At 52.7% G+C, this 27443-nt stretch overlaps 2 protein-coding genes across 8 annotated transcripts in view; both read right to left on the bottom strand.

Moving 5' to 3' along the window:
- Positions 1-285: 285 nt before the first annotated feature.
- Positions 286-11758, bottom strand: LAT2 (linker for activation of T cells family, member 2). 6 transcript variants are annotated; one of them, XM_012640303.1, is made up of 12 exons: positions 11624-11758; positions 7993-8111; positions 7518-7557; positions 5433-5476; positions 5193-5253; positions 4935-4972; positions 4616-4651; positions 4502-4532; positions 3940-3995; positions 3084-3140; positions 2729-2800; positions 1127-2428 (listed from the first exon to the last, which is right to left on the bottom strand). In XM_012640303.1, the coding sequence occupies exons 2-12, from the start codon at positions 8081-8083 to the stop codon at positions 2334-2336; spliced, it is 621 nt and encodes a 206-aa protein (XP_012495757.1). In that variant the 5' UTR covers positions 8084-8111; positions 11624-11758; the 3' UTR covers positions 1127-2333. The 6 variants fall into 6 exon arrangements, 5 of the variants coding, with proteins under 5 accessions (XP_012495756.1, XP_012495757.1, XP_012495758.1 ...); XM_012640304.1 differs by having other exon boundaries at positions 7993-8103; XR_001137309.1 differs by lacking the exon at positions 11624-11758 and adding an exon at positions 286-1116 and having other exon boundaries at positions 2257-2428; positions 5433-7557; positions 7993-8027.
- A 5622-nt stretch (positions 11759-17380) lies between these two features.
- EIF4H (eukaryotic translation initiation factor 4H) overlaps positions 17381-27443 on the bottom strand; it is a 24509-nt gene continuing 14446 nt past the window's right edge. The window contains exons 2-7 of one of the 2 annotated variants that reach the window (XM_012640299.1): positions 26336-26523; positions 24262-24326; positions 24080-24176; positions 23695-23754; positions 19635-19772; positions 17381-19347 (exon numbers count right to left, since the gene is read on the bottom strand). In XM_012640299.1, the coding sequence (XP_012495753.1) occupies positions 19208-19347; positions 19635-19772; positions 23695-23754; positions 24080-24176; positions 24262-24326; positions 26336-26523 (688 nt within the window). In that variant the 3' untranslated portion in view covers positions 17381-19207. The remainder of the gene's footprint in view (positions 19348-19634; positions 19773-23694; positions 23755-24079; positions 24177-24261; positions 24327-26335; positions 26524-27443) is intronic. The other variant, XM_012640300.1, reaches the window with a different exon arrangement.

Raw genomic sequence — 27443 nt, 5'->3', positions numbered from 1 at the left:
GAGCTCACAGTAGAGGCGCTTGTCCCTGAGCTTGTGAGGTCAGGACTTTAGGGTGTGACGTGACGGTGGCCAAGAGTTGGGTTCTAGACATTTCCTCTAGTTTCCTAACTTGTGGTATTGATCTCTTCTCATGGGAGCAGTCGGTGTGGGTGTCCTGGGAGGAGGGCTGCACTCAGGACCTCCCTCTCTGGCCTCAGGGTCCCCTTCTCTTCAATAAGAGGCTTCACTTCATTCCCTCAAAAGGTTTTTCTTTACCTGAAGCAGACCCAGGAAAATCGTGGCTCTTAAACTAAAGTGGTTTATTGAGATGTTTGGGTTGGAGGAGGCATGTTTCCCTGGCTGGGTTTCTGACTCAGAAGTTCCCCTTAGCCAAGGCCCCCTGGGTGGAGGAGGGTGCTGGGCAGTGAAGGGCTGCACTGCTGGCTGAGGGGCCTCTGGCCACACTGCTCCAGACTGATGCACTGTTGTCCATGGCAGATGCCATTTTCACAGAAGGGGCACAGGGTGGCTGTAGCCTCATTTCTTCCTGAGTGAACCGAGGCCCAAAGAAAGGGGAGGTCCCCGCTAAAGGACAGAGGGAGAGCCAGGGCCTCTCCTTGCCAGGATGCTGAGGGTAACCACATGTAATGCTTTGTAAGGTAAGTCTCTACCCTGAAGTTCAGAATATTAAATATGGCTCTACCTATATAAATTAACTGTACAAGATTATCAATCACAAAAAATCCCAGCAACTGACAATAGCAACTTGGGATCCAAATCCAAAGCAAAAAGGACACAACCACCAGTGTCGATGCTTTAGACATGGGGACAGGGCTACAGCTCGACCCAAACCCTGGGCGTCCACCACAGCGGGAGCCGGGTCACCCCTGGCACCTGCCCCAGGAAGCCTGGGTTGTAGGGCGGGGGCAGTGGGAGGTGCATTTTTGGCAATCCTACAAGTAACTATCCCTCCCCAGGCTGCACCCCCGTGGCCAGGTGGTCCTCAGGAGTGTCGGTGTCCCTTCCAGGAGCAGCCATGCAGGGCCCTAAAAGTTGAGCGGCTCTAGAAAGCCATCCTTGGGAGGCCACCAGCAGGTCCATGAGCTCAGCGGTCCTCCAGCCGCCTCACCTTGGCACCTGCGGCGGAGAGGAAAAGAGTTTGTTGAAAGGAAAAGCTTGCCTTGGCCAGTTTTTCGTTCCCTCAGAACCAGAGTGGCTGGTTTGGGTCAGCACTCAGCTGCCCTCCTGGCTCCAGGCGAGCAGAGCCCGCCCACCAAGCAGCCTCGGCTGGGTTTCTCAAATCCTGATCCCGGCCGAGGCTGGGGATGCCCTCTGCACAGTGGCCAGCAGCCTTCTCCCGGGCAGGTCCTGGGCTGCCGCTTACCCCCCCAGATCTGTCCTCGCCCGACGCACGGAAAGTTGCGTCAGGCCTTGCGTCAACTGCCTTCCGCCCTGACTCACTGGAACCCAGCGATCGGGCCACTCGGCCTTTTGTCAGCCCACTGCCAACGCGCGCTGCAGTGTCCACGCCTGCTCTGCACCAGATAGCATCCAGCTAGACAGGGCCCAGCACTTGCCCCCCTGCGGCTTTTCTGTCCCCATGCTGTCATCTAAAAACCTGCGCAATCCCCAGCTCCTGCCCCACTTCCTCTGCTCCCCTCTGAAGTGAAACTTCTTGAAGAATTATCTGTGCCGCTGTGCACGCAGACCTTCTCCCCACCACGTCACCAAAACTGCCCTTGTGACCGATGTCCGCCAGCACTCGTCTCTGTCATCACAACCTCTCCGTGCTTGGCTACACCCTCTCTCAGCCCTGTCACTGGTGCTTCTCCCCCTCTGGCTTGGGAGGGGCCCCGGCTCAGTGCTCAGTCCTCTTCTCTCCCTCCCTCCCTCAGTGACTGTGCACCGTCTATGCGGTGACAGTGCCCAGGGCTGTGGCTCTAACCTGACCCTCTCCCCTGAGTCCCGGCTCAGACATCTCCCCGCCTGTGTCCTGCCCCACCCACATGGCCAACTCGAACTTAACACGTCCAAAAACAAACTCCCAGCTTTCCCTACAAAACCTGCTGGCCAGTACCGCCCAGATCTCCTAACAGCGACATCCGCTATGGCTCAGGCAGACTCACAGCCCTCACCTGGGCCTCACGCCCCCACCCATCGATACCTCCTCCAAAACACATTGGGATCTCTGCCCTCCCCAGCCCCAGACCCCACTGTCGCCACCCCTGGCCCAGGTGGCACCTGGTGCCCTCTCTGTTCCTCCCGTGGATTGGATACCCTGGATCCAGGAGGGGCCGATGCCCCTCGGCCCAAGGCAGCAGGAGAGCAGACGGTACCTTCCTTCCGGGCCTTCCCTAGGCTTCCCCGGCCACATCCCCATTCACGTAATCCGGTTCCCCGTCCTCGTCTGGGCTTCCCGGGGAGGGCGGTGCTTCTCGCCAGACGTGCTCTGCGGACCAGTGGGTAGAAGGGTGGGCGGAGGGTTCACACGGACACACCCGCCACCACTGTTCCCCCAGCGGGACGCCTGGGCTCAGACTCCCAGACCGTACAAAGCAGCCCATGGGAAATGCCCAGGAGGCTGAGGTGGCGGCTGCCAGGAGCCCTGGCAAGGCTGGAGGCCTCTGCAGCTGCCGGTGCACCGGGGGCTCCACTGCGGGACCAGCTGGTCCTGCTGGAGGGAAGCCCGCCCCGCACTCCCAGGCCAGCCCCTCGGAGCCTGCTCCAGTGGACCACCCAAGCCACATACCCATGACCCTCCTGGACTCCCGCCACTGGTGAATGGATGCGGAGTTTTGATAATCCTCACACTCCTCATTGTCTGCGGGAGAGCACAGGGACAGGGACTGGAGGAGGGGCAGCCACCTCCCAGTCTCCAGGGCCAGTGAGGAGCTGTGGCCGCCCCTCCGCAGAGGTCACACTGATGCTGGGCAGACACCCTCAGCTCACTCCCACTGTGGCCAGGAGCTGATGGGGCCTCCTCCCGGGACACCAGGGGCGCTACATCACCCAAAGGCACCAGAGACAGCAGATAAGGCAGAACCTTTGGGCCCCAAGGTGGAGAGCTTTGAGCGGTGGGCCTGGCGCAGGCTGAGCAGCCTCACCTGAGGTCCTGGGCTTGCAGATGAGGACGTTCTCGTAGGAATTGGTGTCATCGTCGTCTGCCGGGGAGAGGGGGGAGGGCACGGGTGCGGGTGGGCCCTGCAGACAGCCTGGCTCGTTCTCCCTCCTCCGTCCTGCCCTCCCTTTGCAGATGACCTGTCCACCAAGCCCCAGCCCTCTGGGTCCCTGAGGACCCATCGCCTCGAGCTCCTCTGGACAACCTTCCTAATGGGTGCTGGCCTGGCCCCTACAGGCCCCACCCCGCTCCTTCTCTGTCTGAGGTCCCACCTGAAAGCACTGGGGAGGGGGCTGTCAGGGAGGGGGCTGGACTCCCCTAGGGTCCAGGGTGGGCAGGCTGGGGAGCGGTTTGCTCAGGGACCCAGGCCGGCTGTAGCCCCTCAGAACCTGGCACCCTGTCACCTCCCTGCACTGGGGAAGCTGAGCTCTGACACAGCCCCCACCCAGCGGTCCATCTGTGACAAAGGGGCTCCAAGAAATGAGCCCCACCCCCAGTTCAGAAGTGGCCGGGGTGGGCGAGGACCTCCCAACACCTGCCCCAGCGTGGCCCAGGCAGAGCCAGGACCGTGCACCTCTCAGCAGGCACTGCCCACCCTCGGCCTTCAGGTCCTCTTTCTACAAAGCCAAGGTGTTCAGAGCCTGCAGGGCGTGGCGCCCATCAGCAAGGTTGCCCTGGCTAGAGCTTTCCAGGGCCCCATCTGTGCCCGTCAGGAGCTGCCCGTCCACCCCCAGCTGCCCCTCTGAGTCCCTACCCTGTGGCCCAGTCCACCCTCCCAGCGCCTCCGCCCATACCTCCCATGCTGGCTACCACGCCACTTCCTCCCAGCCCACCCGCCTCACCTTCCGAGGGCTTAGGGAACCGCTCCCCGTTGTAATAGCGCCCAGCAGTGGGGTCTCTGGCCGAGAGAACAGACACAGCGCAGGTTGTGGGGCAGGCCTGAGGTCAGGGTGGGGGCCCCTGGGGGGACAGTGACGCTGGGGCTACTCTGGCCATCACTCGCCAGGGGGCCTGTGGGGGCTCTGCCAGGGTCACCCCTTATCCCACCACCCACACTTCCCTGAGCTCCCAAGCCCCTGAGGGCTGGAGAGGGTAGCCTGGCTCTGGCCACCTTGCTGTGTGACCTTAGGCCAGTCGCCACCTGTCCTGGGCCAAGGTTTGCCCATCTGTGAGACAGGCCACCTCCCCTTCCCGCTGCTTGTCTTTAGGTGACGCCAGCTGGGTCTCACCCACCCCAGCAACCCCACCCCCAGAGAGAGGCAGTGTCCTGATCCCACAAAGCCATGGTCATGCTCCCGCTGGGACCCCGAGGGGCTGTGTTCTGGGGCGGACTGCAGTTCCTAGAACAGGAAGCTGAGGTCAGGAGGGGCCGGGGGCGGCCAGGGCAGGGACAAGGCCCCTCACATGTAGCCTGCATCCGATCCGTGTCTGCTTCCTGCAGGGCGAGGCAAGAATTAGGACTCAGCTCCTGGGCCGTGGCCTCCCGCATCCCTCCACCCCGCCCCGGAAGCCACCTACCTTTGCTGAAGTTCTGGTACCTGGGGCACGCCAGCTCTGGAAGAGAGGCCAGGCTCATTGCTCCGCCCCCCGCCCGCCTCCCACCCAGCTTGCCGCCTGGGTGTTCCCAGCGTTCCACCTTTGCAGTGCTCCCCGCCCCCTCCGTGGGGGTTGTGTGTGTGAGGGTGCCCCCACCAGGCCAATCCCATGAGCCCACCCAGCCCAGCTTGTGGGTCTCTCCTGACCCTGTAGGACCCCCCTCCACAGCGCCTGTACCACCAGGTGCTCACCTTAGTGCCATCTGAGCTGGCCCCGCCCCTGCCTGCCCTGCGTCACTCACCCTCCAGGCCGGGGGAGAACTGCAGCAGCTTCTCGTTCCTGCAGGGATGCGGTGGGTGGGGGCTGAAGGAGGGAGAGGCCCCAGGGCTCCTGGGCTCTGAAGGCCCAGGCCACATTCCCCCAACCCCCCGGAGGAGCCCTGGGGTCTGGGGTGGGAGGGAGGTTTTTGACACTCCCCCCACCCCCGGCGCCCTCCTTCTCATCGCTCCCTGTGGGGCTGCGATCCCCTCGGGGCCCAAGACAGGGAGCCCACTCCTACCTCGTGTGTGCCACATCAGAGACCGTGTCCGCCAGGGGCCCCGGCCATGGATGCCCAACCACTGCAAAGGGCAAGGGGGTGTCGGCTGGGCCCCCAGGCCAGCCCGGCCAGCCCAGCCCCCTCACCCCTTCTCCCGGCCAGAGCAGGCTTGGCCATGGTGTCAGGGCGGTGGGGAAAGAAGGGACCTTGACAAGGACACCCCCGGCCCCCAGCCCAGCCCCTGGACCCTCCAGGACTCACAGGAGTAGGTCTGGGCCACCACAAAGCTCTGCCGGCTCTCTTGCCTGGGAACACACGGGCTGCGCTGAGCCAGGTCCTGGCCCCCCACAGCCAGGGGACACAGGGGCAGGAGAGAGGGCAAGAGAGGGACGAGGAACAAGAGAGGAGGGACAGACCAGGGCCGCAGCCAGGAGGAGCTGCCCCTCCAAGCCTCAGACTCACAGTCCCCCTGGTTCCCCCATTCCCTGGATGCCCCCCACTGGGCCCACCCCTCACACAGGGCCCCGAGCTGGAGCCCAGCTGCAGCCAGCACCATCCCCCATGGCCTCAACTGGGCCATGTCCTGCTGGGGGTCCCAACACCTAGAGACTGTCAGGGAGGGTCTGTAGGTAGCACTGGGGAGATTCTGGGGTGGAGGAAGATGCTCAGGGATCCAGGGGTGACTTGGGGCAAATGATTTCAGCCAGGAATGACAAAGAGACTGCCCCCCACCTGCTGCCCCCGGGAGAGTTTGCCATTCCTAGGAGAGCACACCCGCGGGGATGTGCAAACCACCAAATAACTGGCGAGACAACTTCTCAGCTTAGCAGGCTCAGCTAGGGACCCGTCCCTCGGGCTCTCCCTCTCCCTTTGAGACAGATCCCTGATTTTCACTTAGGCAGCCCTGTGCCCACCTAAGAGACTATATATCCTAGCCTCCTTACACCTAAGCATGGCCATGTGATTAAGCTCTGACCCATGAAATGCAAGCCAGGGTTGCTGATGTTTGTAAGAAATCTCCTTACAGGGGGGCACTGCCAACTGGGGTACACCCTTTGTGTCTTTATCCCTTCTTGCTCCCTGCTGCTTGGAATGCAGAGATGAGGGCTGGAGCTCCAGATGCCATCTTGGGCTACGAATTGTTCTTGAGAATGGAAGCCGCCATTAGAGATAGTGGAGCTGATTAGCTAATCATTAAAGGTTTTGGGCTCCTCTCTGGGCCAGAATGGGTACCTGGCCTAGCCTTCCAGGAGTCCTGATTTAAGAGAGAGTCAGACACGGCTTCCTAGAGGAGGCGATGCCAGAGCTAGGCCTGGTGCCCATAGCAGTTGCTTCATGCAGGTTGGTGGGATGGAACCGACCAAGGTGAGAGGTTGAGAGGCAGGAAAAGGCATTCCAGGGAGGGGAACATCCAAGACTCGAGTTCCACCTCCTGCATGGGGACATTTAGCTTCTGGCCCTGACTGTCTGTGGCTCTGAGATCAATTAGGGGCCCTGGTGGGCAGGGACTGAGGGAGAAGGGGAGGTGCCCGAGGAGGCAGGGCCATGGGGGCACTGGGGAGCTTGCAGGCGGGCAGGCCAGGAGGCCAAGTGGCCAAAAAAGTCCAGAAAGGTCCAGCCCTGGCCCGGGGTGGCGGGTGGGGGGCAGGGATAGGAAGATTCTATTTTCAAATCTCACTGTGGTTTTTCAGTTGCAAAAGGAAATGAGGAAGTGTGTGTGCGTGTGTGTTTGTACATGCCTGCCTGCCTGGGGTACAAGCAAGTGCTGTGCTGCATGTGTGAGAAGTGCGTGTGTAGCGGTCTCAGGTCTCCCGGGCCCACAGTCATTCATTCTCTGAATCAAAGGGCACCAGTGGCTGCCGCCGTCATGCCCAGGGTAGCTCTTGGGCTTCGGCCCCAGTCCTGGTCTGCGGTGTCTAGCACACTGACCCTCCCGGGACTTTCCCCAGGCCTTCCCTGACCCCCCCGGGACGCGCCCACAGCCTCTCCTGAGCTTTAGCGTCTCCAGGGGGATCTCGGACGAGGCTCGCGTTTCACTTTGTGCCCGTCTCTGTCTCCCCCGTTGCACTGGCAGGGCAGGTTCCTCCGTCTGCCCCTGGGCTGGGGTCAGAGGGAGGCTGATGACACAGGTGCCTGGACCTCCCGAGGGGCTCATGGGCAAGCTGGAGAGTGGCTGGCCCAACAGCCCAAGTGTCCCTGCTTCCGCTACCCCTCCCTGTTCCAGACTGTGGCAGGGCCTGGACAGCCCCTGTCCCTCCCTGACTGCTGGGGACACGCCAGACCCCCGAAGGGTGAGGGACGAGGGAGGGTGCTGGGAATGCCCTTGGGGACTCTGCGGCGACTCACAGACTTCTCTGCTCATAGATTTTCTCGGACCTCTTTGCACCTGCAAGAACAGGCCGGGATTAGCAACTGGCTGGGAGCCAGTGGGCCTGAGGTCCGAGGCCCCCCCGCCCATCTTGTCTACCCTGTGCCCTCTGCAGGCCTCAGGCAGGACGTGGGGGCTGAGCCCTCAACCAGGAGGGCCACCTGACACTGAAAGGGTATTTGTTTACCCTTTTCTTAAGAGAGGAGAGCTCAGAAAATGTGGATGCCAGGCACAGGGTCTGGCCCCAGACATCGCCTTAACCCCAAATCCAAAACCCCATGGCGAACCAAACCCACTGCATCAGGGGCAGTTTGGGGGCCACCAGCGCCTTTGGGGTGGCCTTGCCAGGCCCATCTGCCTGCTGCTTCTGACCACAGCCAGGTCTCGCCCTGAGAGGGTCTCGGGGTATCCCGTGACCGCCTTCTCCCCCTCACGCCCCCAGCACCCCCTTACCTGGGCGGGAGCAGCGCACACACAGGCTGGCCGCCAGCCCCAGCAGCAGCAGTGCCAACCCGGGCCACAGCAGCTCGGTCCCCGAGCTCATGTCTGCTCCTGGCGTCCCTCCTGCAGTGCTGCAACAGGCGGCACCGGTGAGCAGGGGCCGCTCCTCCAGGAATCTCCTGACCCCACCGTGCCCCCCGGCAGCCCCACAGCCGAGCCCAGGCCGCAGCCGCGCCACCTTCCCTCCCTTCTGCGGCCGGGCCAGGACGGAACCAGCCAGCCCTGTTCCCGAATGGGACCCCAAACCAGCACCCCTGGCCCTCGGCCATTGTCATTCTTGTTTTTAGTGCTGCAAGGTGCTGGAAGCCACACGCGGCACCGCACACGCGCGCACGGTCCCACCCACACTCTTGCTCAATCCAGACGACCCGCCCTTTGAGGGCGAGGTTCACTCTGCTTCATAAACTGAGAAACTGAGGCCGGAGAGCTCACAGCAGCTAAGTGGACAGACAGGATCTCAGCCCCAGGCCTCCTGCAAACCCGCCTTGGCTCCCTGAGGTCGGAGTCCGTGGCCTCCGCCTGCACAGGACCCCCCAATACCCCCAATCAACCTAGAGCACCTTAGGGCTCTTCTCTGCCTCCTGGGGGACCTGGGAATGGGATTCCCATCCCCAAACCATCTGTGAAAGTCAGGGAAGGCTTCTCGAAGGAGGTAGCCTGAGGACATGAGCTGGGACAACAGGCCAGGCTGGAGAGAGGACGATCTGGGGAGAGGGGGCCCTGAGCCCCTGCGGCACGCGTCGGCTTCCTTGGGGACACGCGTGATGGCCAGGCCTCAGGGAAGCCACGCACAGCCACACCGCCTGGCCTGGGGAACAGAAGCACAGCCCTCTCGAGCGGGCTTCCGACAAGAATTGTTGCAACTATAAAGAGACTCGTCCTCCTCATGATGGCCGGGGACACAGCTGAGGGTGACAGGATCTCTGAGGACGCTCAGCAGTGTGTCTGCTCTGTGCTCGCCTGTTCTCCTGCCTCGGCCAGTGGTGGGCAGGGGTCCCCCGTGCCACGGCCGGGGAAGGAGGGCTGGGAGCCGAGACAGGGCTGCAGACTAGCCTTGTGGCCTTGGACAAGGCTCAGAACCTCTCCAAGCCTCCTGAGCCATCTGGTGACGATGACATGGAATCCCCAGCCAGGGGTCTGTCACAGAGAAGCCCCTCCCCGAAAGCCAGTGAGTCAGTGGGAACAAATGAATGCCCGGATCCTGTGACCTGCATGACCCACGTCACCCCAAGATGTCTGGGGGGAGCTCGGTTCCCCTTCCCCTTCCCTCGACTCGCTCTGGCTTGGTGCCTGCCTCCCAGGGTGGGCTCCCCCCAACCCCGCCACCAGCCACTCTGCCACGGTCCAGGGTTATCTGGGCCGAACTTGGAGCACCTGGTCTTGGAGTGAGGACTCCTGGGATTGAACCCTGCCTATGCCTGGGAGCCTCGGAGCCTCAGTTTCCTCATCTATGAAATGGGAATGAATCCAGTGCTTTCCTCAAAGGGTGGCTGGGGTGATAAGTGGCCCAACCTGGCTCACGGCCGTGGCTTCCTGGAGAGAGACCTGCCGGGGGTCTGATTTATGGCCGGTGGGTTAGGATGCCTCCCTCACTCTACTGACCCTTGACATCTCTGTCCTTTGGTCAGGACAGTGACTCTGTCCCCCAAAGGGATTCAGGTACAGACCCACGGGTGGGTCACACACAGGTGTGACAGCCGGGATGTGGCCCAGTACTGGCCAACTCCAGAGTTCGCTTAAGCCCCCAGGAGCAAGGCTGGCTCTCAGCCCAACGTTCGAGGCCCTTCAGGACACATCCCCCTCCCTGGGGGGGATGGTCCTCTGTCCCAAAGGGCCTCGACACCCAGAGACCCTCCTGCCTCCTGGAGGCTGCCATCCTGGGACGAGCAGAACCCTGGGGCTCCCCCAGGCTGGGCAGGGTGTGGGGCAGGCCTGTGTGGTAGACTCTCATCCCTTCTCGGGATGCTGTGTGTGGCACAGGGCTGGGCTCTGGCTGGGCATGACCACCGTGACCCCTGTCCCTTGAGGCCCCTAAGGCCCAGAGCAGTGGGAAGGGGCAGTGGGGGTGGCCTGCTTGGTCCAGGGTTGGCTGAGTGGCCTGCAGCGAACACGGTGGAGAGCTTGGCCGGAGCGTGCCCACCTGGCTGCCCCAGACACACGCAGGCCTGCATCTCCCCACACTGACCCCCACAGGGGCCGAGGTGCTGGGACCCCAGGAGGGGCTGGGGCCTGAGGGGAGCCAGGGCTGACGCATGGGGTACCTCTGCGATGGACTCCGTGGCCCATGCCCCAGCTGCACCGCAGCACTGGTGAGAGACCCCCGAGCCCAGCCCCCCTTGTCCAGGGGAGCAAAGGGAGGCTCAGAGAGGTGCAGACGGTGTCCCAGGTCACACAGTGGGAGAGGCACAGAGCTAGGATCCTTGCCCATGCAGGCCAGCCACAAATGCCACGCGCCTTCTCCCATTTTTATATTAAATTTGAAAAAATCATGAACTAGTTTTGAAAACGGAGACTGAAATTTAACAAACACTCATGTGTCTGCCCCAGATTGAATAAATTCTGTCTCTGTCTCTCTCTGCCTCTCGCTCTCACTCGTGCTCCCGCCTGGGTTCTGAAAGCAGGTGGGGGGAGGTGGGGGGAGGAGCTGGGCCCCCGAGGAGGCACCGGTGTTCCCCAGAAGGCCCCAAGGGGCCGGCAGGGCTGGGTGGGGAGGGGAGCGAGGCGGCTGCCACCAGCAGTTCTCAGGCCAAAATAGCAGAAAGGGAAGTGGGCAGTTTCCATATGAACAAGGTTGGCAAAGGGCCGGCTTCGGGGAAGTTCGGGCTGGGCTGAGCATTGGAGCCTTGGGGCCTCGGAGACCACCCTGTCCAATCCCCCAGCCCTCTCCATGCTGCGGCTGGGGAAACTGAGGCCCAGTGGGGCGGAAGGCGGATGGGGCCTTGCGGGAAGTGAGAGGTGGACCCCAGCTGGAAGCCCTGTCCACTGGGCTTCACGCAAGGCTGGCCAAGGGGCCCCTTTGAGGGGCTGTCCGTGCCCAGGTGGCTGGAGGGAGGTGGGGGCAGAGGGGCCCAGGCAGTGATGCGGATGGTGAAGGCAGGTGGCTGAGGGCCTGGCCAGCCAGGGCCACCTGTCACAGAGCCAGGCACAAGGAGCCCCCAGGGCCTGCGGCAGTTGGCCCCTCAGATCCCCGGCAGAGAGTGACAGGTGGCCAGAGGCTGGGTGGGGGCGGAAGAGACAGTAGCTTCCCCCCTACCTGGGGCACGACCTGGGCACACCAACCGGCCTGCGGAGTCTCACCCTCGTCCCACAGCCCTGTGGCAGGGGTGTTACGTCCCACTTTGCAGATGAAGAAACTGAGGCTCACGGCCCAGGCGGCTGCTTTCCTGGCTCCCGGCAGCCCCTTGCCAGTCTCTGGCGGTCATGGAAGCACCCCGGGGCTTTCCGGCTGTGCAGGCCGGGCTGGGGGAGGCAGGAGAGGCTGGGGCTCCAGAAACAGCTGGTGCCAGGGCAGGAGTGGGGCTGAGGGAGGGGGCCGCCCCGTGGGGTGGGGGCCGGGCTCCGGGCGCTCCTAGCAAAGGCTTACCTGAGGATTGAGGGCTCCTCACCGTGGCCACCCCATCCCGAGTCCCCACAGCTGCCCGAGCCGACGCCGACGCCACACACACTGGCGGGCAGCGGGCAGGGCGACAGGCTTCCTGTCAGCCCTGAATCACCCTCACATCCGCTGCTGTGCCGGACAGACGCAGCTGCAAACAGATGGGGCGGGGGGCGGGGAGAGTCAGAGAGAACCAGGCCGAGCTTGAACAGGAAGACGCGGACACACGCATGTAAACACAGCAAGCGACGCAGAGGAAGAGAGTCACGCACCGAGGGACAGGGAGAAGGAGAACGAAACTGAGGCGCTCACATAGACACGCGCGGGCGGAGCGAGCAGGAAGGACACACGTGCAGAAACGCAAGCCCCACTGAAGACGCGCAGAGGGAGCGACCCCACGACGGAGACAGAGAGGGACAGGTAGAGACGGAGCCTGAGATGGACCAAGACACACAGAGACAGACACATGGGCCGTCAGAGTCCCAGAGGACAAGACAGACGCAAAGGACACGGGGCACGGGTGGGCAGGGAGAGACGCGTGGCCCATGCATGTGAGGGCAGAGCAGATGGAACAAACGACCACACAAGACGGGTGGACAGAGGGGCGGGCGGCCTTGTGTGCCAGAGGCAGCAGGACGGGAGCGAGCTGCAGGGCGGGAGGAGGAAGGACAGTCCTGCTCGTCCCCCGCTGGAAGGCCCGTCACCCCCATTGCGCAGTCAAGGCTCCGGGCTGGAGACACAGGAGGGCAGGCTCGGATTGCAGCCACATCTGTCCAGCGCTGCCCGTGTCCCCAGTCTCCACAGAGGTGAGGGTGGAGTGAGACAGTCAGCGTCCTGGCACCTGGGAGAGGTCACCAAACACGCACCCGGAGAGTCGTGTGCTGGGCCTCGTGCTGCTGGTCATCGAGCAACTTGCATCCCAGCTCTCAGCGGCATCCCACCTGCTGTAGACACCCAAGGAAGAGCAGGAGGGTGTGGCATTTCAGAAGCCCGGTCCCCCAGCCCAGGACTCCTCTGGGCCGGAGCTGGGCTTCTATTTCAGCCCTTGTTGCAGGCCAGGCGAGGTGGCAGCACAAACGGGTGGCCTGGCTGCACTGCTGCCACCCCGTGGGCAAGGAGGGCAGCACACACCCCGCCTCCCGTGGTGGAATGGGGATGGTACAAGGCCATCAGCTCCCAGATCTGTGCTGTGCAAGTAACACCACGGCCCCTCCATCCGTCCGGCATGGTGACAGGTAGGAAGACAGAGGCTCGTGGAGGCAAGGCTGGATTTGAACCCAGACCCCGAAGGCAGTCCTCCTCGCTGGGACCCCTCGTTTTGTCTGGCCCCTCCTCACACAATGGGCACAAGCCTGCATGGGCTTCCCCCCTCCCTGGACTGTGCCCCTGGCCCGGGTCACCTGCTCTGCTCTCTGCTCCCTGCTTCTTCCCGGGCCTGTGCACTAGGAGGTGCTGGAGAAGAGTGACCTCTGGCCACGGCCAAGTCGGGGGTCCACCCACAGTAGGGCCTAGAGACCAGTTTGGGCCCTCCCTGGGCCCATTTTTCCAGCCACAAAACAAGAGGGCTGTCAACCCCAGGACCCTTGGTGGCTGGACCTGAGTCGAAGGAGGACATGCCCCGTCTGGTCAATTCGCATATTCCCCAAGCCTTAGCCACCATTCAGCTGTGAATTTGAAAATAAACTTTAAAAAACTGAGTGTTCATGCCCAATTGTATAAATTCTAGTGCACTTAGGTTTTTTTTTGAAACAACTCAAATGGTTTTCGGTATATTGCATTTTTAAAAATTGTGATAAAATATACATGACATAAGATTTACCATTTTAACTATTTTAAAGTATGCATTCCGTGGCATTAATTACATTCAGTGCTGTGCAACCATCGCCACTATTTCTAAAACCTTTTCATCACCGAACAGGGCTTTTCAGTTCACAGCTGAGTGAACGGTTGTGTGCACATTTGTTATAGAAGCAAGATACCGAGAGAGTAATGCAAGAAGCTCTAAACAATCCTAGGGGCCATAATCCCAGCACTTTGGGAGGCCGAGGTGGGAGCATCTCTTAAGGTCAGGAGTTTGAGACCAGCCTGGGCAACGTATCAAGAACCCCATCTCCACAAAAAATAGAAAATTAGCCAGGAGCAGTGGTGCACACCTGTAGTCCCAGCTACTCGGGAGGCTGAGGCAGGAGGATCGCCTGAGCCCAGGAGTTGGAAGCTACAGTGAGCTATGATGATGCCACTGCACTCCAGCCTGGGGGACACAGCGAGACCCCATTTCTAAAAAACACACAAAAAAACCCAAAAAAAACAGTTCTGGGGCTGAGAATCTTCCAGGGTCATACATGCCTTAAAGCCTGATGAAAGCTATTGATTTTCTTGGGAAAAATGTACCTCAGGAACCCATTACCCAACTGAATCTAGAATATTCCCCCATCCTTCTGCCTCCCCCCACCTAAGTAATCGCTGTCTTTTTGTCATGTATGAGTATTTAGCAAGTATTTAATTTTATATGTGAAGAGAGCACCATGTTGTACGTAAGCACTTGGGGCTTGTCTTCCACCTCTTAGCGTTGCTACGATCCGCCCAGTGTCGCATGTGGCGTTATTCCTTTAGCCTGCTGCATGGCAGTCCAATATCTCAATATGGTTTCTCTCTCGCTCTATCAAACAGACGTCAAATTGGTTTCACGCTTTTGCTGCTGTGAATGTAATTTCTCTGAGGCACATAGCTGGGAGGGGAGCCCCCGGGGTGCAGAATATGGGAACATTCAGTTTCCAAGTTAATTTCCAAAGTGGCTGTACCCGTTCACACTCTCGCCTGTAATATGTAAGAGACCCACAAACCTTCCAGCAACTGGCTTGTCAGGCTTTTTGATTTTTGCCATTTCAATGGGTATAAAATAGTTTTTCATTTCCTTGAAGCCTTATTAACGACTCCTTGATCACTCATGAGGCCTGAGCATTGTTTTTTGGCCATATTTCATCTTTTGTGGAATACCTAAGATACTGCTTAGATTTCTACTGGGTTGCTTTTGTCTTACTGATTTGTAGCAACTCTACATATATCCATTATCTTTTTTCAATTTGTAACTCGTTTTTCCATCTTATGCCTTTTTTTTTTTTTTTTTGAGACAGTCTCACCCTGTTGCCCGGGCCAGAGTGCCATGACGTCAGCCTAGCTCACAGCAACCTCAGACTCCTGGGCTCCAGCAATCCTTCTGCCTCAGCCTCCCGAGTAGCTGGGACTACATGCATGCGCCACCATGCCCGGCTAATTTTTTCTATATATTTTTAGTTGTCCAGTTAATTTTTTTCCATTTTTAGTAGAGACGGGGTCTCGCTCTTGCTCAGGCTGGTTTCGAACTCCTGAGCGCAAACGATCTGCCCGCCTCGGCTTTCCAGAGTGCTAGGATTACAGGCGTGAGCCACCATGCCCGGCCTCCATCTTATGCTTTGATAAAATATTTTTTTTAAAAAAATCTGGCGAGCATATTCTTAACTTCAATAGGGTACGAGGCATGAGAAAGGCTTCTACCAATTCCAAGGAATCCTGGTGCTGTTTATGGAATTTCTGATGTGTCTCCCTCCAGATCTCGCCGAGGAAGAGCTGGGCCGTTTACTGCCCCCCACAGTGCAGGAACCAGCAAGTACAGGAGTTCCCTCCAGGGCCCAAACTGAATACTGAAAGCCTGTCCCTGTGAAATGGTGCTTTTATCTGCATATTTAACGTTTTACAGAGTTAGAGAGGGTGGCTCCGGATCGCGGACAAGGCTAGCAGTAGGTTATAATTAAGTACCTAGTCTTTGTTATTTTGGTTCACTTTCATACCAAAAAACTGCGAAGGGAGGACTCTAAGATCGAGCTGTTTTCTAAGTGACAAAGTGACTCACAACACCTCAACCTCGTTAAAGATTGCTCAAAACACAAAAGGAAGAGCAAAGCTTCTCATCAAAGAAACACGAGAGGTGCCCAGAGACACCCCACTTCTTTACAGAAGCCCAGAGAGCCTGGCCCTTGCCCCTCTGCGCAAGGACTTCCTTAGTGGCCGACGTTTCAGGCCGTTTCACCGCCCTACACGCCAGGCAAACCCAAGTTCTGGGTTATCAATCAGCTTTTCTTGTTCTAGACTTAATCTGTTAAGTAATCTCCCTCACTGAGAAAGCCAGGCTGTTCCCTAGGAATCACGAATTCAGAGTGGACGCCAGATAACAGTCCCGACACCTCCTCCTCCTTACCCGGCGTGCACCTGCCAACCTCTTTCCTTTCTGCCTCCTGCTAAGACCTCCATGAAGCAGCAAGAATTCTGAGTCACGATGGAAAACTCAGGTTTCTGGAAGTCAGCTGTGGACACGTTTCCCTTCCTTAGGCTCTGCAGCCCAAACCACAGAAAACCACTGTCAAAAGTGAGTCACCAAGTACCAGGTCCGGGAGAAACAATCCCACCCCTGCCAAAACGGACCCTGAGGTAAGGGCATTCTTTAGAGAGGGACTCACTTGGCACACCATGAAGTTTTGGTTCTCCTTAGTCAGTTTTAGAACAGGAGAGAGAGGCCAGGTACCAACTACCTGTCTAAACCCTTCTCTGGAACACCGACACAGCTGGCGCAAATTTTTATAAAAATGACTCTCTCCATCCATTCACTCATCTGGGGACATACGTTCCCTTAATTCAGTTACTTATGGACGGATGGGAGGCAGGTACCGAAGAGCTTTAAGTATCTACCTGCCAAGGGAATGAATGGCGCTTGCTGTGAGAAGTAACCACTGCACGGCTACACCAACGTTCAGGGAGGCCGGGAGACAGCTGCACGAGCTACACTTCAGTATTAGAAAACCTCACGACTGTGAACCCCAGCTGACTGTTTCAAACACGGGAACATTCCACAGGCCCTTCAGAGACGGAGCCCACAGGACCCTTGGATAGAAGGCTCAGAGCTGGATTTCAAGTCTCTGGTCAGCCACAGAAACTTCCCTACTGAAAACAAAGTCCCAGCTCCTCAAGTTAAGAGTAGGAGGGTTTCTCAGTCTTTGGGATCTCCCTGCTTAAAACACCAGGAGGGTCCAAGTCCTCTCCTGCACTCTTGCCTGGCTGGGAAGCAGTCCAAGCAACAGCCCCTCCGGGCACTCAAACGGCACCAGCCCTGCCCACCTTATTCTTAAAATTCAGCAATAGTCCTGGTTCACACATCACCTGAGGATGCGCCTACCTCACGGTGAGATCTGCATTGGGCCAGGCCTTTCCCGAATGTACGTGGAAGATCTGCATTCTGCCCACGGAGCTCACCTGTGCTTACGGAAGCAGATCAGAAAAACTACCAGATGGCAAAACGTGTAGCAGTGCCTCCCCAAAGCGGACCTGTGTGCCACGAAGCAGACCCCATCAGTCTTGAGAATTTGAGAATTTCTTTTACAAACAAGCGGTGGTTACAAGCAGGTACACATTGTGTAAATACTTGGTTTCCTCCATCTTGGAAAAAAAAATTATGTTCTTTACCTAACCAAAAACTACCACTAGACTTCTAAGGTTCCTGTCTGGTTGGGAAAATTACATTTTTAGGAAGCAAGGGGGGGAAAAAAAGAGGAGAAAAAAATTGGCATCTTATTTCTAATCAACACTAGCTTTTAAAACAATCCCACTAAATCTGTGACTTAAATTACAGTAGACTCTCCTAAATGTAGACGGTGGTTCTCAAATTTAACATTTTTAATTTCACAGTGAAAAAGTATTCAAAAATAAAGACAAGCATTAAATATTACGTAAGGTTTTCTTTTATTTAAAAGATCATTCACAAAATACCATATCCATAGATTTACTTTCTGTCATATAGCTGAATGTGTTAAGTGTTTGGAATTCCATTCTTACATTTAAAAGTCAACTGGATTGCCCAGAAGTTTAGATGAGTGTTTTGTTCTTTTTCTTTCCACATTGAAGATGTGAGTAGGTCATCTGAAAGCATCAGGTTTGATTACAACCACATAATGCATGTCTTTCTTAAGTTAAGTATTGGTGTTACACAAATGGTTCTTATCTCGGAAGCAGAGAAGCTGACAGGTGGAAGGAAGGAGAGGCGAGAGAGTTCTGTAGATTGCTGAGACCTTCTAACAAAGACACAGTAAGAGAAGCCGAGGATGACAGCTAGTGGCCAACTACTACCTAAGCACACTATGCTGTCCAAGCCAGGCCACCCTGGGCCCCGCAGTCAGGGAGGGCCTCTTTCTAGGGCTCTAGCTGCTGGCTGCCCCTGAACTGCTCCCAAGGGGACACACTGGGACTCTGGTGTTAAAAATTTTCCTTTGTTCACACGCAAGTGTTCAAGCTCAAAAGCCTAACCTCCTATACCCAAGTAAGTGTTAAACACTCTACACAGGAACAATAAATTTTGTCCGAAAGATGAGGCAGCAAACCTAGACATTTATTGTCATCTATAGTTAATTTAAGGTTCTGGACAGCTCTGCATAGTAAAATTTTCAATTCACCAAGTGAAATAAAGTGCCAGATTCTAGGCCCATTTTCACTATGAATTTAAGGGGCAGTGGAAGCACAGTATCTCATGTTACCTATACTAGAAAACAAACAAAATACACGGACAACAGGGATCAGGAGAAAAGCAACGTCGGCACTGCGCACTAGCCCAGCGCAGTGGAAGCACCACCCCCCTCAATCCCCAAAGCGCCTCAGCCCAGTGGAAAAAATAACAAGCTGGCATCTGGTACACCCAGCCAGAGAGGAACCTCTTACATCCGGTGAAAGGAGAGAACTAGTTTGGACACGATCTCAAAAGAGCAGTAACAAAAACACACGAACACATTAGAGCACTCAATTCATCTTCTACACGGACTCCCCACCAATATTCCACAATGACCCTTCTCTTTCAGGTTTCACTGGTTGAAATGTGAGCCTATCCTGCTCCAATAGTCCGTGTGGGGAGGGGGTAACAGAGACAGGACTACCTATAAATAGGAACGGAAAGGACTCTGCAAGGATCAACAGATATTTTTATCCTTGTTTTGAAAACAAGGTGCCTCAAATTCTGCATGTCTACCACAGCTGAATAAAAACAAGATGCAATTCGTCAGTCACTTGTTTGTCCCCCCTCGTGGAAGCCACAGCAATACAGAACTCAACATGCAGCAGAAGAGGAGGACTGAGAAAATCAAAGGAGATGCCTGGGGTCTGGCCAGTGTGTCTAAAGTAAACAGAAAGCAAAGGAGAAAAATGAAGCAGAACCTCAACCCCACAGCTCCCGTGCGGTGGCTGCCTTCGACCCTCCACAGAAACTCCTGTTCTGTAAGAAAAACAAGGAGCAAGAAGGAAAAAGGACAGAAGGAAAATGGGGAAGTGGGAGGGAAAAAAAATGTACAAACAGGCACTAGATAGATACAGCAAAGCCAAGGATGTACTAAAAACCACTTGTTAACAGCTGACATGCATTCACAAGCTCTGTGTTTCCGTTGTAAGAAAGGAGGACAATGTCAGGCGCAGGAATGGTGACTGCAGGACTGCCGCCCAGGGGGCTAACCAGGCTGTGGTCTTGCTCTAACCCCCACACCCCATTCCCTCCCAACTGTAGGCTCATTCTTGCTCCCTGTGAACGACTTCCTCTCTGGGTCTGGCTCCCCCGAAGATAGCAGAGTTGGGATTGGCTACTTGATTGAGGGGTGTTGCAACTGTTCGAGGTTTAAGCTGGAGTCGTGGTCTCTGAGCTCTTTCCTCTGGGGGAGGAAAAAAACGTTGTTTATAAAAGCATGGATCCCACTTCACATTCAGGCAAAATAACCAAATTGACGTTGGTCTCTACGACTCAGCCCATTTTCTAAAATTAACAGCCTTAAAGAACTACTAGTCCATCAGCAAATGCTTTAATAAAGGTAAACTTCTTATTTAAGACAAACGGGGGTGATCTGTGGCACCAGCTGTGTGTGAAACAAGGAGAATTTATGTGGGGTGCAGTCAATGCATCATGAAAAGACGCCCTCCCCTTTACAGATGACCGCCATACCTTCTGTTGGTTCTCTGAAATCCATGTTGGATCCACGAAGGGGAGGGCCATCTCTGAAACGACTGCCCATTGGAGGGCCTGTTCGCCGGTCACCTGGGCGACTACCTCCCCTGCCTCCTAAGAAGTCATCCCTGAAGCCTGAAGAAGAAAGACGACACTGAATCACTTCTCAACCAACTGTCTAAAGCTGGTTATACAGTAGTCTGTGAATGGTTCTGAGTTTAAAGTTAAGTTCTTTAGTTTATCCGGCATCTGAGGCTTTTCTGATCCAAAGTAAAGTGCAATGAAATGGTTCCAAATGTGAATCTGCTGGGCAGTTACAATGCTTAACAGACTTTTCAAATAAAAAGAATCGGGAGCTTAGGAGAGAAAAATAGAACGAGCTGTTTAAATTCTTAGCTTGCAGGAAAAGTAGAAAAATACCATGAAACTCTATTTTAATGTGGCTTAAAACAAAACAAAAAGCCTTAAAACAGGTTTAATTCCATTTTCTAATATAAATCTAAACAGTCATTAAAAAAGGTAAACCTGAAATTTAGAAGCATTTATAACACAGAACATGAAATCACAAGAAAAAGCGATATGAGGATGAAATAAAAATAGGAAGTCACCTCTGGGTGACACTCCCCATTTTCCTGTTTCTGCTGCGTTTCAGGTGAGGATCATTCTAAAAGCAAAGCACCTGTGTGGTAAACAAATCGGTTATCCAAGGAAGACCACTCCCTACAGAGGGGCACAAGAGGCAGAGCACCTCACACCCAAACTGCACCTCCTGGGGAGAGGGGAGGCAAGGTTCTTTCCCATCTGTGAATTGGCTTTTAGCAGAAGCAAACTGCATCTTACTTGCAATTGTTGGAATTCTCATCAGTGTGTAGAAGGAAGACTATTTCTCAGTGGCTTTTAGGAACCTTAGAGGCTTTCTTGTATTTAAGTGAAAGTGTCTCACAGGGGGGATTAAACTACTTAACCTTTAACAGTATAGCCTACTGAAGTTTGAGTTAAAATTTGGTAAAAATAAATTTAAGGAATAAAACCATTAAATAAATAAGTTTGCTCCCTTTGTTTAAGCACCCAAAGGTGACTCTCTCCAAGGTTGGTGCCATGGCACAGAGCTTTTAAGGAACTTATCTTTGAGAAGAGCCTTCAGAGCCTGAAGGATATTCTACATTCAGCTGATCCTCATTGTTCAGACTCCACATTTGCAAATTCATCTACTTACTAAAAATTTATATGTAACCCCAAAATCAGTGCTTGTGGCACTTGTGTAGTCATTCATGGACGTGCACAGAGCAAGGGAAGACTTGAGTGACCAGAGGCGCTCACTCCCAGCTGAGGCAGCAAAAGTCAACACTCTGCCTTCTTCGTTCAGCTCTTATAATGTAAACAAGAGTCTTTTCACAATCTATTTAGTGCCAGGTTTTTTGCCCTTGGTGTTTTTTGGTGACTTCATGGTTTAAGATGGACCCTAAATGTAGTGCTGAAGTGGTGTCTAGTGTTCCTAAGGGCAAGCTGGCCATGCTGGGCCTTTCGGAACAACAGGAGTAAGATAAGCTTCATTCGGGCTTCTGTTACAGAGTACTACAGCTGGCCATTGAGGTCGATGTTAATGAATCAACACTATACCCTAAATGAGGTGTCTTTAAACAGAAACACACATAAAGCAAAGTTAGGTAACTGATTGATTAATGAAAATGTGATCAGAGGCTTGCAGGAACCTAATCCTGTATTTCCTCTAGGAGCAACAGTTCAGTACTGGCTAAATTCCAAGTCCTAGTGACTTTATGGAACACGACTACTTTGAATAGGGAGAACCAATTCATCGCCAACGGTGGCACATTTAGGTGTTTGCTTTAAGGGTGGTAAGGATTTTGCAAACAGACCAAATTATTTCAAACCCAGTTCAGAGACTGAGTTCAACAATACATGAACAATTCTAAATAGGTTTAGACCAATAGGAACTGCTTTGGGGAAAATACGTTTGGATGTATATAGTCAAGTATATGGTCCTTTAAAAAGTCTTTAAACAACCAGAGATGACAGTTTCGTCAAACAAGCTTAGTTAGTATCGGAGCATTTAACTTGACATTTTCCCCAAACTAATCTAAATATGAAGTGTGCCTTTCCATGTGAGTTTGGGAGTTACACCCTTTAATATGAAATTAAATAAATTTTTTTTTTTTTTTTTTAAAACAGGGCCCTCAAACTCTTGCAGCCTCAAACCCTGGGGTCAAGCGATCCTCCTGCCTCAGCCTCCTGAGTAGCTGGGACTACAGGCATGTGCCACCATGCCCGGCTAATTTTTTCTATATATATTTTTGGTTGTCCAAATCATTTCTTTCTATTTTTTAGTAGAGACAAGGTCTTGCTCTTGCTCAGGCTGGTTTCGAACTCCTGAGCTCAAACAATCCGCCCGCCTCAGCCTCCCAGAGTGCTAGGATTACAGGCGTGAGCCACCGCGCCCGGCTTGAGATTAAATAATTTTTGCTACCAGTTTTAGCATGAAACACATCAGCACACACTCACATTGGTGAGGCAAATAAACACAACTGCTGCTCTGTCAGGGTGCACGATAAAGCACCGTAGAGGAAAAAAAGTGAGTGTACATTAATATCAAGTGAAAGCCTCATTTCAAATCCTCTTATGAAATAAGCACTGGGAAAATTATGAAGGAAGAGCAACATATGACATTAACAAGTATCTTTAATCAAGATCGTTGATAGATTTCTAGGAAGCAAACTACCCATGACAATCTTCGGAGTTTTCTTTACAAAGTTTAGTTTAACACATTATTTCTGGTGGTGGGATGTTTTTATTTGCTTTCTTCTTTGTATTTTTTTTCTTTACAATGAGCATGTATCATTAAAAAAATAGCACCATACTATTAAAGAGTAAAAAAGATCTATTTCTGCATCAAATCAGCCATTACTCCATCACATGAGCACATCAGGTTTTAGATGTCACCACACACTGCAGTTCACACTGGAACTGGCGGGTGGCAAGGCTGTGGCATGCTCACTGTGTCCCTGCCCGAGCACCAGCGGCCAAGCTAAGCCAAAAGTAGAAGGCGTTAGTTACTTAGGTAACATCCACAGCACCTGCGAATACAAAACTGGCAGGTCAAGAGCCACCACTCGCTGAGCCACTGGTTAGCTCTGAGAAGACATTTGTTGCATGTTTCAATCAGAGACTAGCTTATACATAAAATTACAGGTTTACTGGATCATACTGTACTTTTATGAATAAGCTCATTTCTGACTGGCTATAGGACTTTTAAAAACTAAATTATTCAACAGATAGTCATCTGTTTAGCTAAAGCAGTAGTCCTGGAAATGAATTCAAGACTTTCGGACTCCCAAGACGGCCTGCACCAGTCTCTCCCATACTTACCGATTATTGTACGTGAGTTTTGTTTTGATGGGGGGATGCTGATGTTCTTACGTAGCAGAAAGAACATCTCAGGTTTGTGGGCGAAAAAAGCCAGACTTGTTTTTCTTTTTCTACCTTTCTGTTACAACTGATATTTTGATCACTTATATAAAAAACTTTATACTTTTAGAATTAAAAAATAAAAAGTAGAGATAAAGAAATGCTTAGGAGACCACCCCTGAGTAAAGACACAGAATTGGTCTGCCTGGGCTGGCAAAAAAAGGCGATGGTGAAGACAATCATGTCAGACATTAAGGAACTGGAGTTCCAATCGTTTCATGAGAAAGGCCACCAGGACTACCACAGCTCAGAGGCTTTCTGTAAACTTCTAGGACCTCTATACTACGTTTTCTAGAAGTAACAGGACTTCTCTTTGTGCCGTACGCAAAACCATCAAGGAGTTTCCCTGGGCTAGAGCCTGAGAAAGGGTCTCACCTGCCCACAGTGGAGCCCTCAAGTCCTACCTCCCACGGGCTCTAACAGGCTCTTGCATGCCTGGGTACCTTTCAGGACAGTTTTATTTGTTAAAGGAACTAAGGAAGTAGTCCGGCCAGGTGGGCTACTCACAAGAAACATACAACAGCAGCAAGGCCACTGGAAAAAAGGTAAGTGGTGATACTTTAAATACTGATACCGGAATTGAAGTCATCCCGGGAATCCCATCCACCTCTAGATTCTCGAGAGCCACCCATTCCTGAGGATACACAAAAAAGATAAAGTTGAGGTCGTATCATTACCTTGCTGCACAAACATGGAAAAATTCATTTGGAAGATGTATAACTCATGTGATGGGAAGTTCAATGAAATCACTGTAAGAGTTTTTGCTGAAAACAGAAAAAAAAAACCCCAGGCTTGCAGAAGCATCATCCATTCTTTCTTAAGATTTTATGCACATTTTTAAGAGCTCACAAGAACCTATTAGACCTATAAGGCAGAGTTCTACTAGTAATGTTCAAGAATCATAATCGGTGGGCATATAGCAAGTTTTTATGATGTTCAGTTTTAGAAGAACCAATCACCTCTGTCATCTGGTCCACCTTTTCTGAATCCAAAGCCACCTTTATCTTGTTTTCTGCCTTCTGCAATGTCCACACGAAGTGACCGATCACCCAACAGCTAATGGTAAGGGGAAAACAGTGTCAGTATTGGCAAGGCAAAGAATCTCAACTGCTAAATACAGAGAAAACCTGAGGATACTTACTGCACCATCATATGTCAAAGCTTCTTTGAGGGAATCCACCTCATCGAATTCTACATAGCAGAATCCTGTAAGAGAAAGCAAACTCCCAATTTCTCATGCAATTCTGGGTTAAAGACACAGTGCGATCCTCTCTATACTATTTCCCTACATCAGAACTACCATTTTTTGTTGCATCAAGATGACAGTAGACTAGTAGAGCCTGAAAGAACATATTTTACTTTCAATCAACAGAACTTGACTGGCATTCCTCCTTCTCAATTATGGTTTATCAGCCAGAAAATGCTAATCAGACATGCACGGAAAGAGCAGCTGTGTTTTTATAAAGCTTTCTTCTTGTATGTTTTAACCATAACAATAAAAGCTTTCTTCAGTCACTGCAGAGCTGTTCTGACTTCTGAATGACTTTATTTATACAAATTTGATACCTAAAATGCTCTGAAGAGACTCAGGGTGTCTACTAACTTACTACTCAGGTAGCTGATATAAAATTTGCTTCACAAAGCTAAAAATATATCCTCAGCAACAAGACCGGGAGGGGTGGGGAACCTGCAGCCTCAGGGACACATGTGGCCTTCTGGATCTTTGAGTGTAGCCTTTTGATTGGATCCAAATTTTATAGAATAAATTCTTTTAATAAAGGGATTTCTTCTGTGAAGTCTGGATTCAGTCAAGGGGCCACACGTGGGGACCTGGAGGGCTACATGTGGCCTTGAGGTTGCAGGTTCCCCACCGCCCTAGGTCCAAGCATATGTTACTGACAACCTGTGTCCCTGATGCTGGATTCTGACATTGCTCCTTCCTTGCTGTCTGGAGTCTTAATCTGGGTTACATATTCCTGTACCCCGACATATACTCACATGGTACCTACACCCCACCCAAGTATCCTTATCCTATATCATAACTACACTTCATCTTTGAAGCCCGCTAGACCGCAAGTGCTTTGAAGCCTTGAGTTCAAACTTCCCCTTTTGCCATTGTGTAAAGAATGTCCTACCTTGGCTGGAGGACCACCCCCCACCCCCCCTCAGCGTTCTTCCCTGGGTGCATTCAATGTTGAGACTAATTGAGAAAGCCACTTTCAAATTCCATAAAGGCAACAACAGCCCAATCATGCATCTCCTACTCTAGAGCTGCTCAGTTGAAGATGATCCTCTATGAGACAAACTCCAACACCTGGGGCTACTGATCCCACCCAAAGACTGGGTTCACCCACAAATTTTTACACAAAGTCTGAATTTCTAATGCTTGCTAGCAAGCAAACTGGTGGAAAGCAAACTTACTTTCACAAGCTTAATGATTTATTTTCATTGTTTATGTATATATACGGCTTCAGGTTCTAAAGTCTGAAAGATTAACACCACCTATACACAAAACCACTCAGAGATCAGCAACAGTTTCTCTGCTTCGTGTACAGCTCCCCACCATAAGTCACTCTTGTACCTTTCATGGATATACTTTTGGAATAATGTAAGCCAAGCATCGTGCACTTAAATACTGGGTGCACTTTCCTTCAGGAAACCTTGAAAACAGGATAATGCTTACCTGATCCTTTATTCTTACTCCTCTCTGCTCAAGCACCCTACAGAGACACCTATCTATAGATGCTAAATCTGAAATTTGAGCCAACCCTCCCCAAACACATGCTCTGAATTTACAAATGTACACTGACAATGCTAGTTATCTTTTGGATTTTATAATAACTGGATTACAAGAAAACTACAAAGAAAATCTAAGAATCAGTCAAGCTGACATGTGCCTTTAAAGTCCTTAGTTCTGTCCATTTCATTCCTGGGCAACTCCTTTAATGGCAGAGACAGGACTGCTATAAAGGTAAGGCAAACAAACCTGGGCATATGCCATTATTTGTACAAACTGGATTGTGTATAAAACATTTTCCCCCAAGTGGACTGAGGACCTATGAGTTAAAGAGTTAATGTGAATTTCAGCTGCTTGGACCAAGCAAACATTTAAAGCACTTTCATGATTAGAGCCTTCTGGTTCACTAATCCATTTTCATTTAGATGCCCCCCCAACCCTTTACAGTAATATACAACAAGAATTCCCCAAAACTCACCTTTAAATTTGTCTGTGTCTTTGTCTCTGACTAGCCGTACACTCCTTATGCTGAGATCCTTAAAGATAGCGTCTATGTCGCCCTGAACCGTATTAAAAGGTAGATTTCCTACATATGCTGTGTAGGGGGGCTCTGTGGGCAGCTCCTTCTGGCTACGGGAGCCATGGCCACCAGCACTGCCACGGGACCTAGGAGGGGAGACAGACAGGATTCAAGTCTGCCCGTGTGTTCCTGTCCCAGAGCAGGACAAGCCAAATAAGCAAAGATGTCCTCCACTCAGCCGCGTCAGCCAGCACCGGCACCCCAGGTGTTACACTCCACTCTAATGTACAGGAACAGCTTCTTGAAATTTTAAAGATTATAAAATATCATTTATCAGAAAGGTACCTATTTTTTGGTGACAAAAAACACAGAATGTAAGTAAAAATGTATTTTTGAAAAATCAAATCCAAACATATATTCTCCTAAGCAACTGGTTTTCTCCTAGTCATCCAGAATCTGTATCTGCAAAGTACTGATGTCCTCAACCTAACCAAATACCCTCCCTTACATACAACAGTACTAAGAAATACAGAAATGGACTGTCTGGTACATTGCATTCAGGAGGGATCACTGAAGTTAAGTTTAATACATAATACAACTGGTTCTCTCTTTTGCCTTACTATGGGCAATAAGAATGTCCTAACAAAAACTCTGGCTGTTGTGCAGCAAGTGCTATGTGCATACTACTCTCCATTCCCCATGCAATACTTTGCTGTGGCCTTAAACATACGATGTGTGCTGCTAACCATCTAGACCTCAATGCCATTTCCTCTGTCAAGTGTTGTTTACTTTGCAGAGGTATTGGTTTAAATCCCAGCTCTGCCACTAACTAGCCATATGACCTCGAGGAGTCACTCAACTTCTCTAAGCTTTATTTTATTTGTAAAATTGGGTTAACTCTAACACAGACCCTGAATTATTGAATAATAACACATTAAATGTAACAGTGCTTCATACGGTGTACTTATGTATAGCAGCAATCACACTATCGCCTCCGACTGCAACCTGAGCTTATTAAAAATATAATTAAAGGCCGGGCGAGGTGGCTCACGCCTGTAATCCTAGC

The sequence above is a fragment of the Propithecus coquereli genome, unplaced genomic scaffold (assembly GCF_000956105.1).
Source record: "Propithecus coquereli isolate 6110/MARCELLA unplaced genomic scaffold, Pcoq_1.0 Scaffold150, whole genome shotgun sequence".
Lineage (NCBI taxonomy): Eukaryota > Metazoa > Chordata > Mammalia > Primates > Indriidae > Propithecus > Propithecus coquereli.
The sequence above is the reverse complement of the archived record's forward strand: the minus strand, read 5'-3'. Positions and strand labels throughout refer to the sequence as shown.

Coding starts and splice junctions, on each gene's coding strand:
- LAT2 (XM_012640302.1), bottom strand. CDS start 5,751: ATGGCCCAGTTGAGGCCATGGGGGATGGTGCTGGCTGCAGCTGGGCTC. Junction 3,141..3,939: donor GTTCCCTAAGCCCTCGGAAG/GTGAGGCGGGTG, acceptor TCTCCCCGGCAG/ACGACGATGACACCAATTCC. Junction 2,429..2,728: donor GGAGTCCAGGAGGGTCATGG/GTATGTGGCTTG, acceptor ACTGGTCCGCAG/AGCACGTCTGGCGAGAAGCA.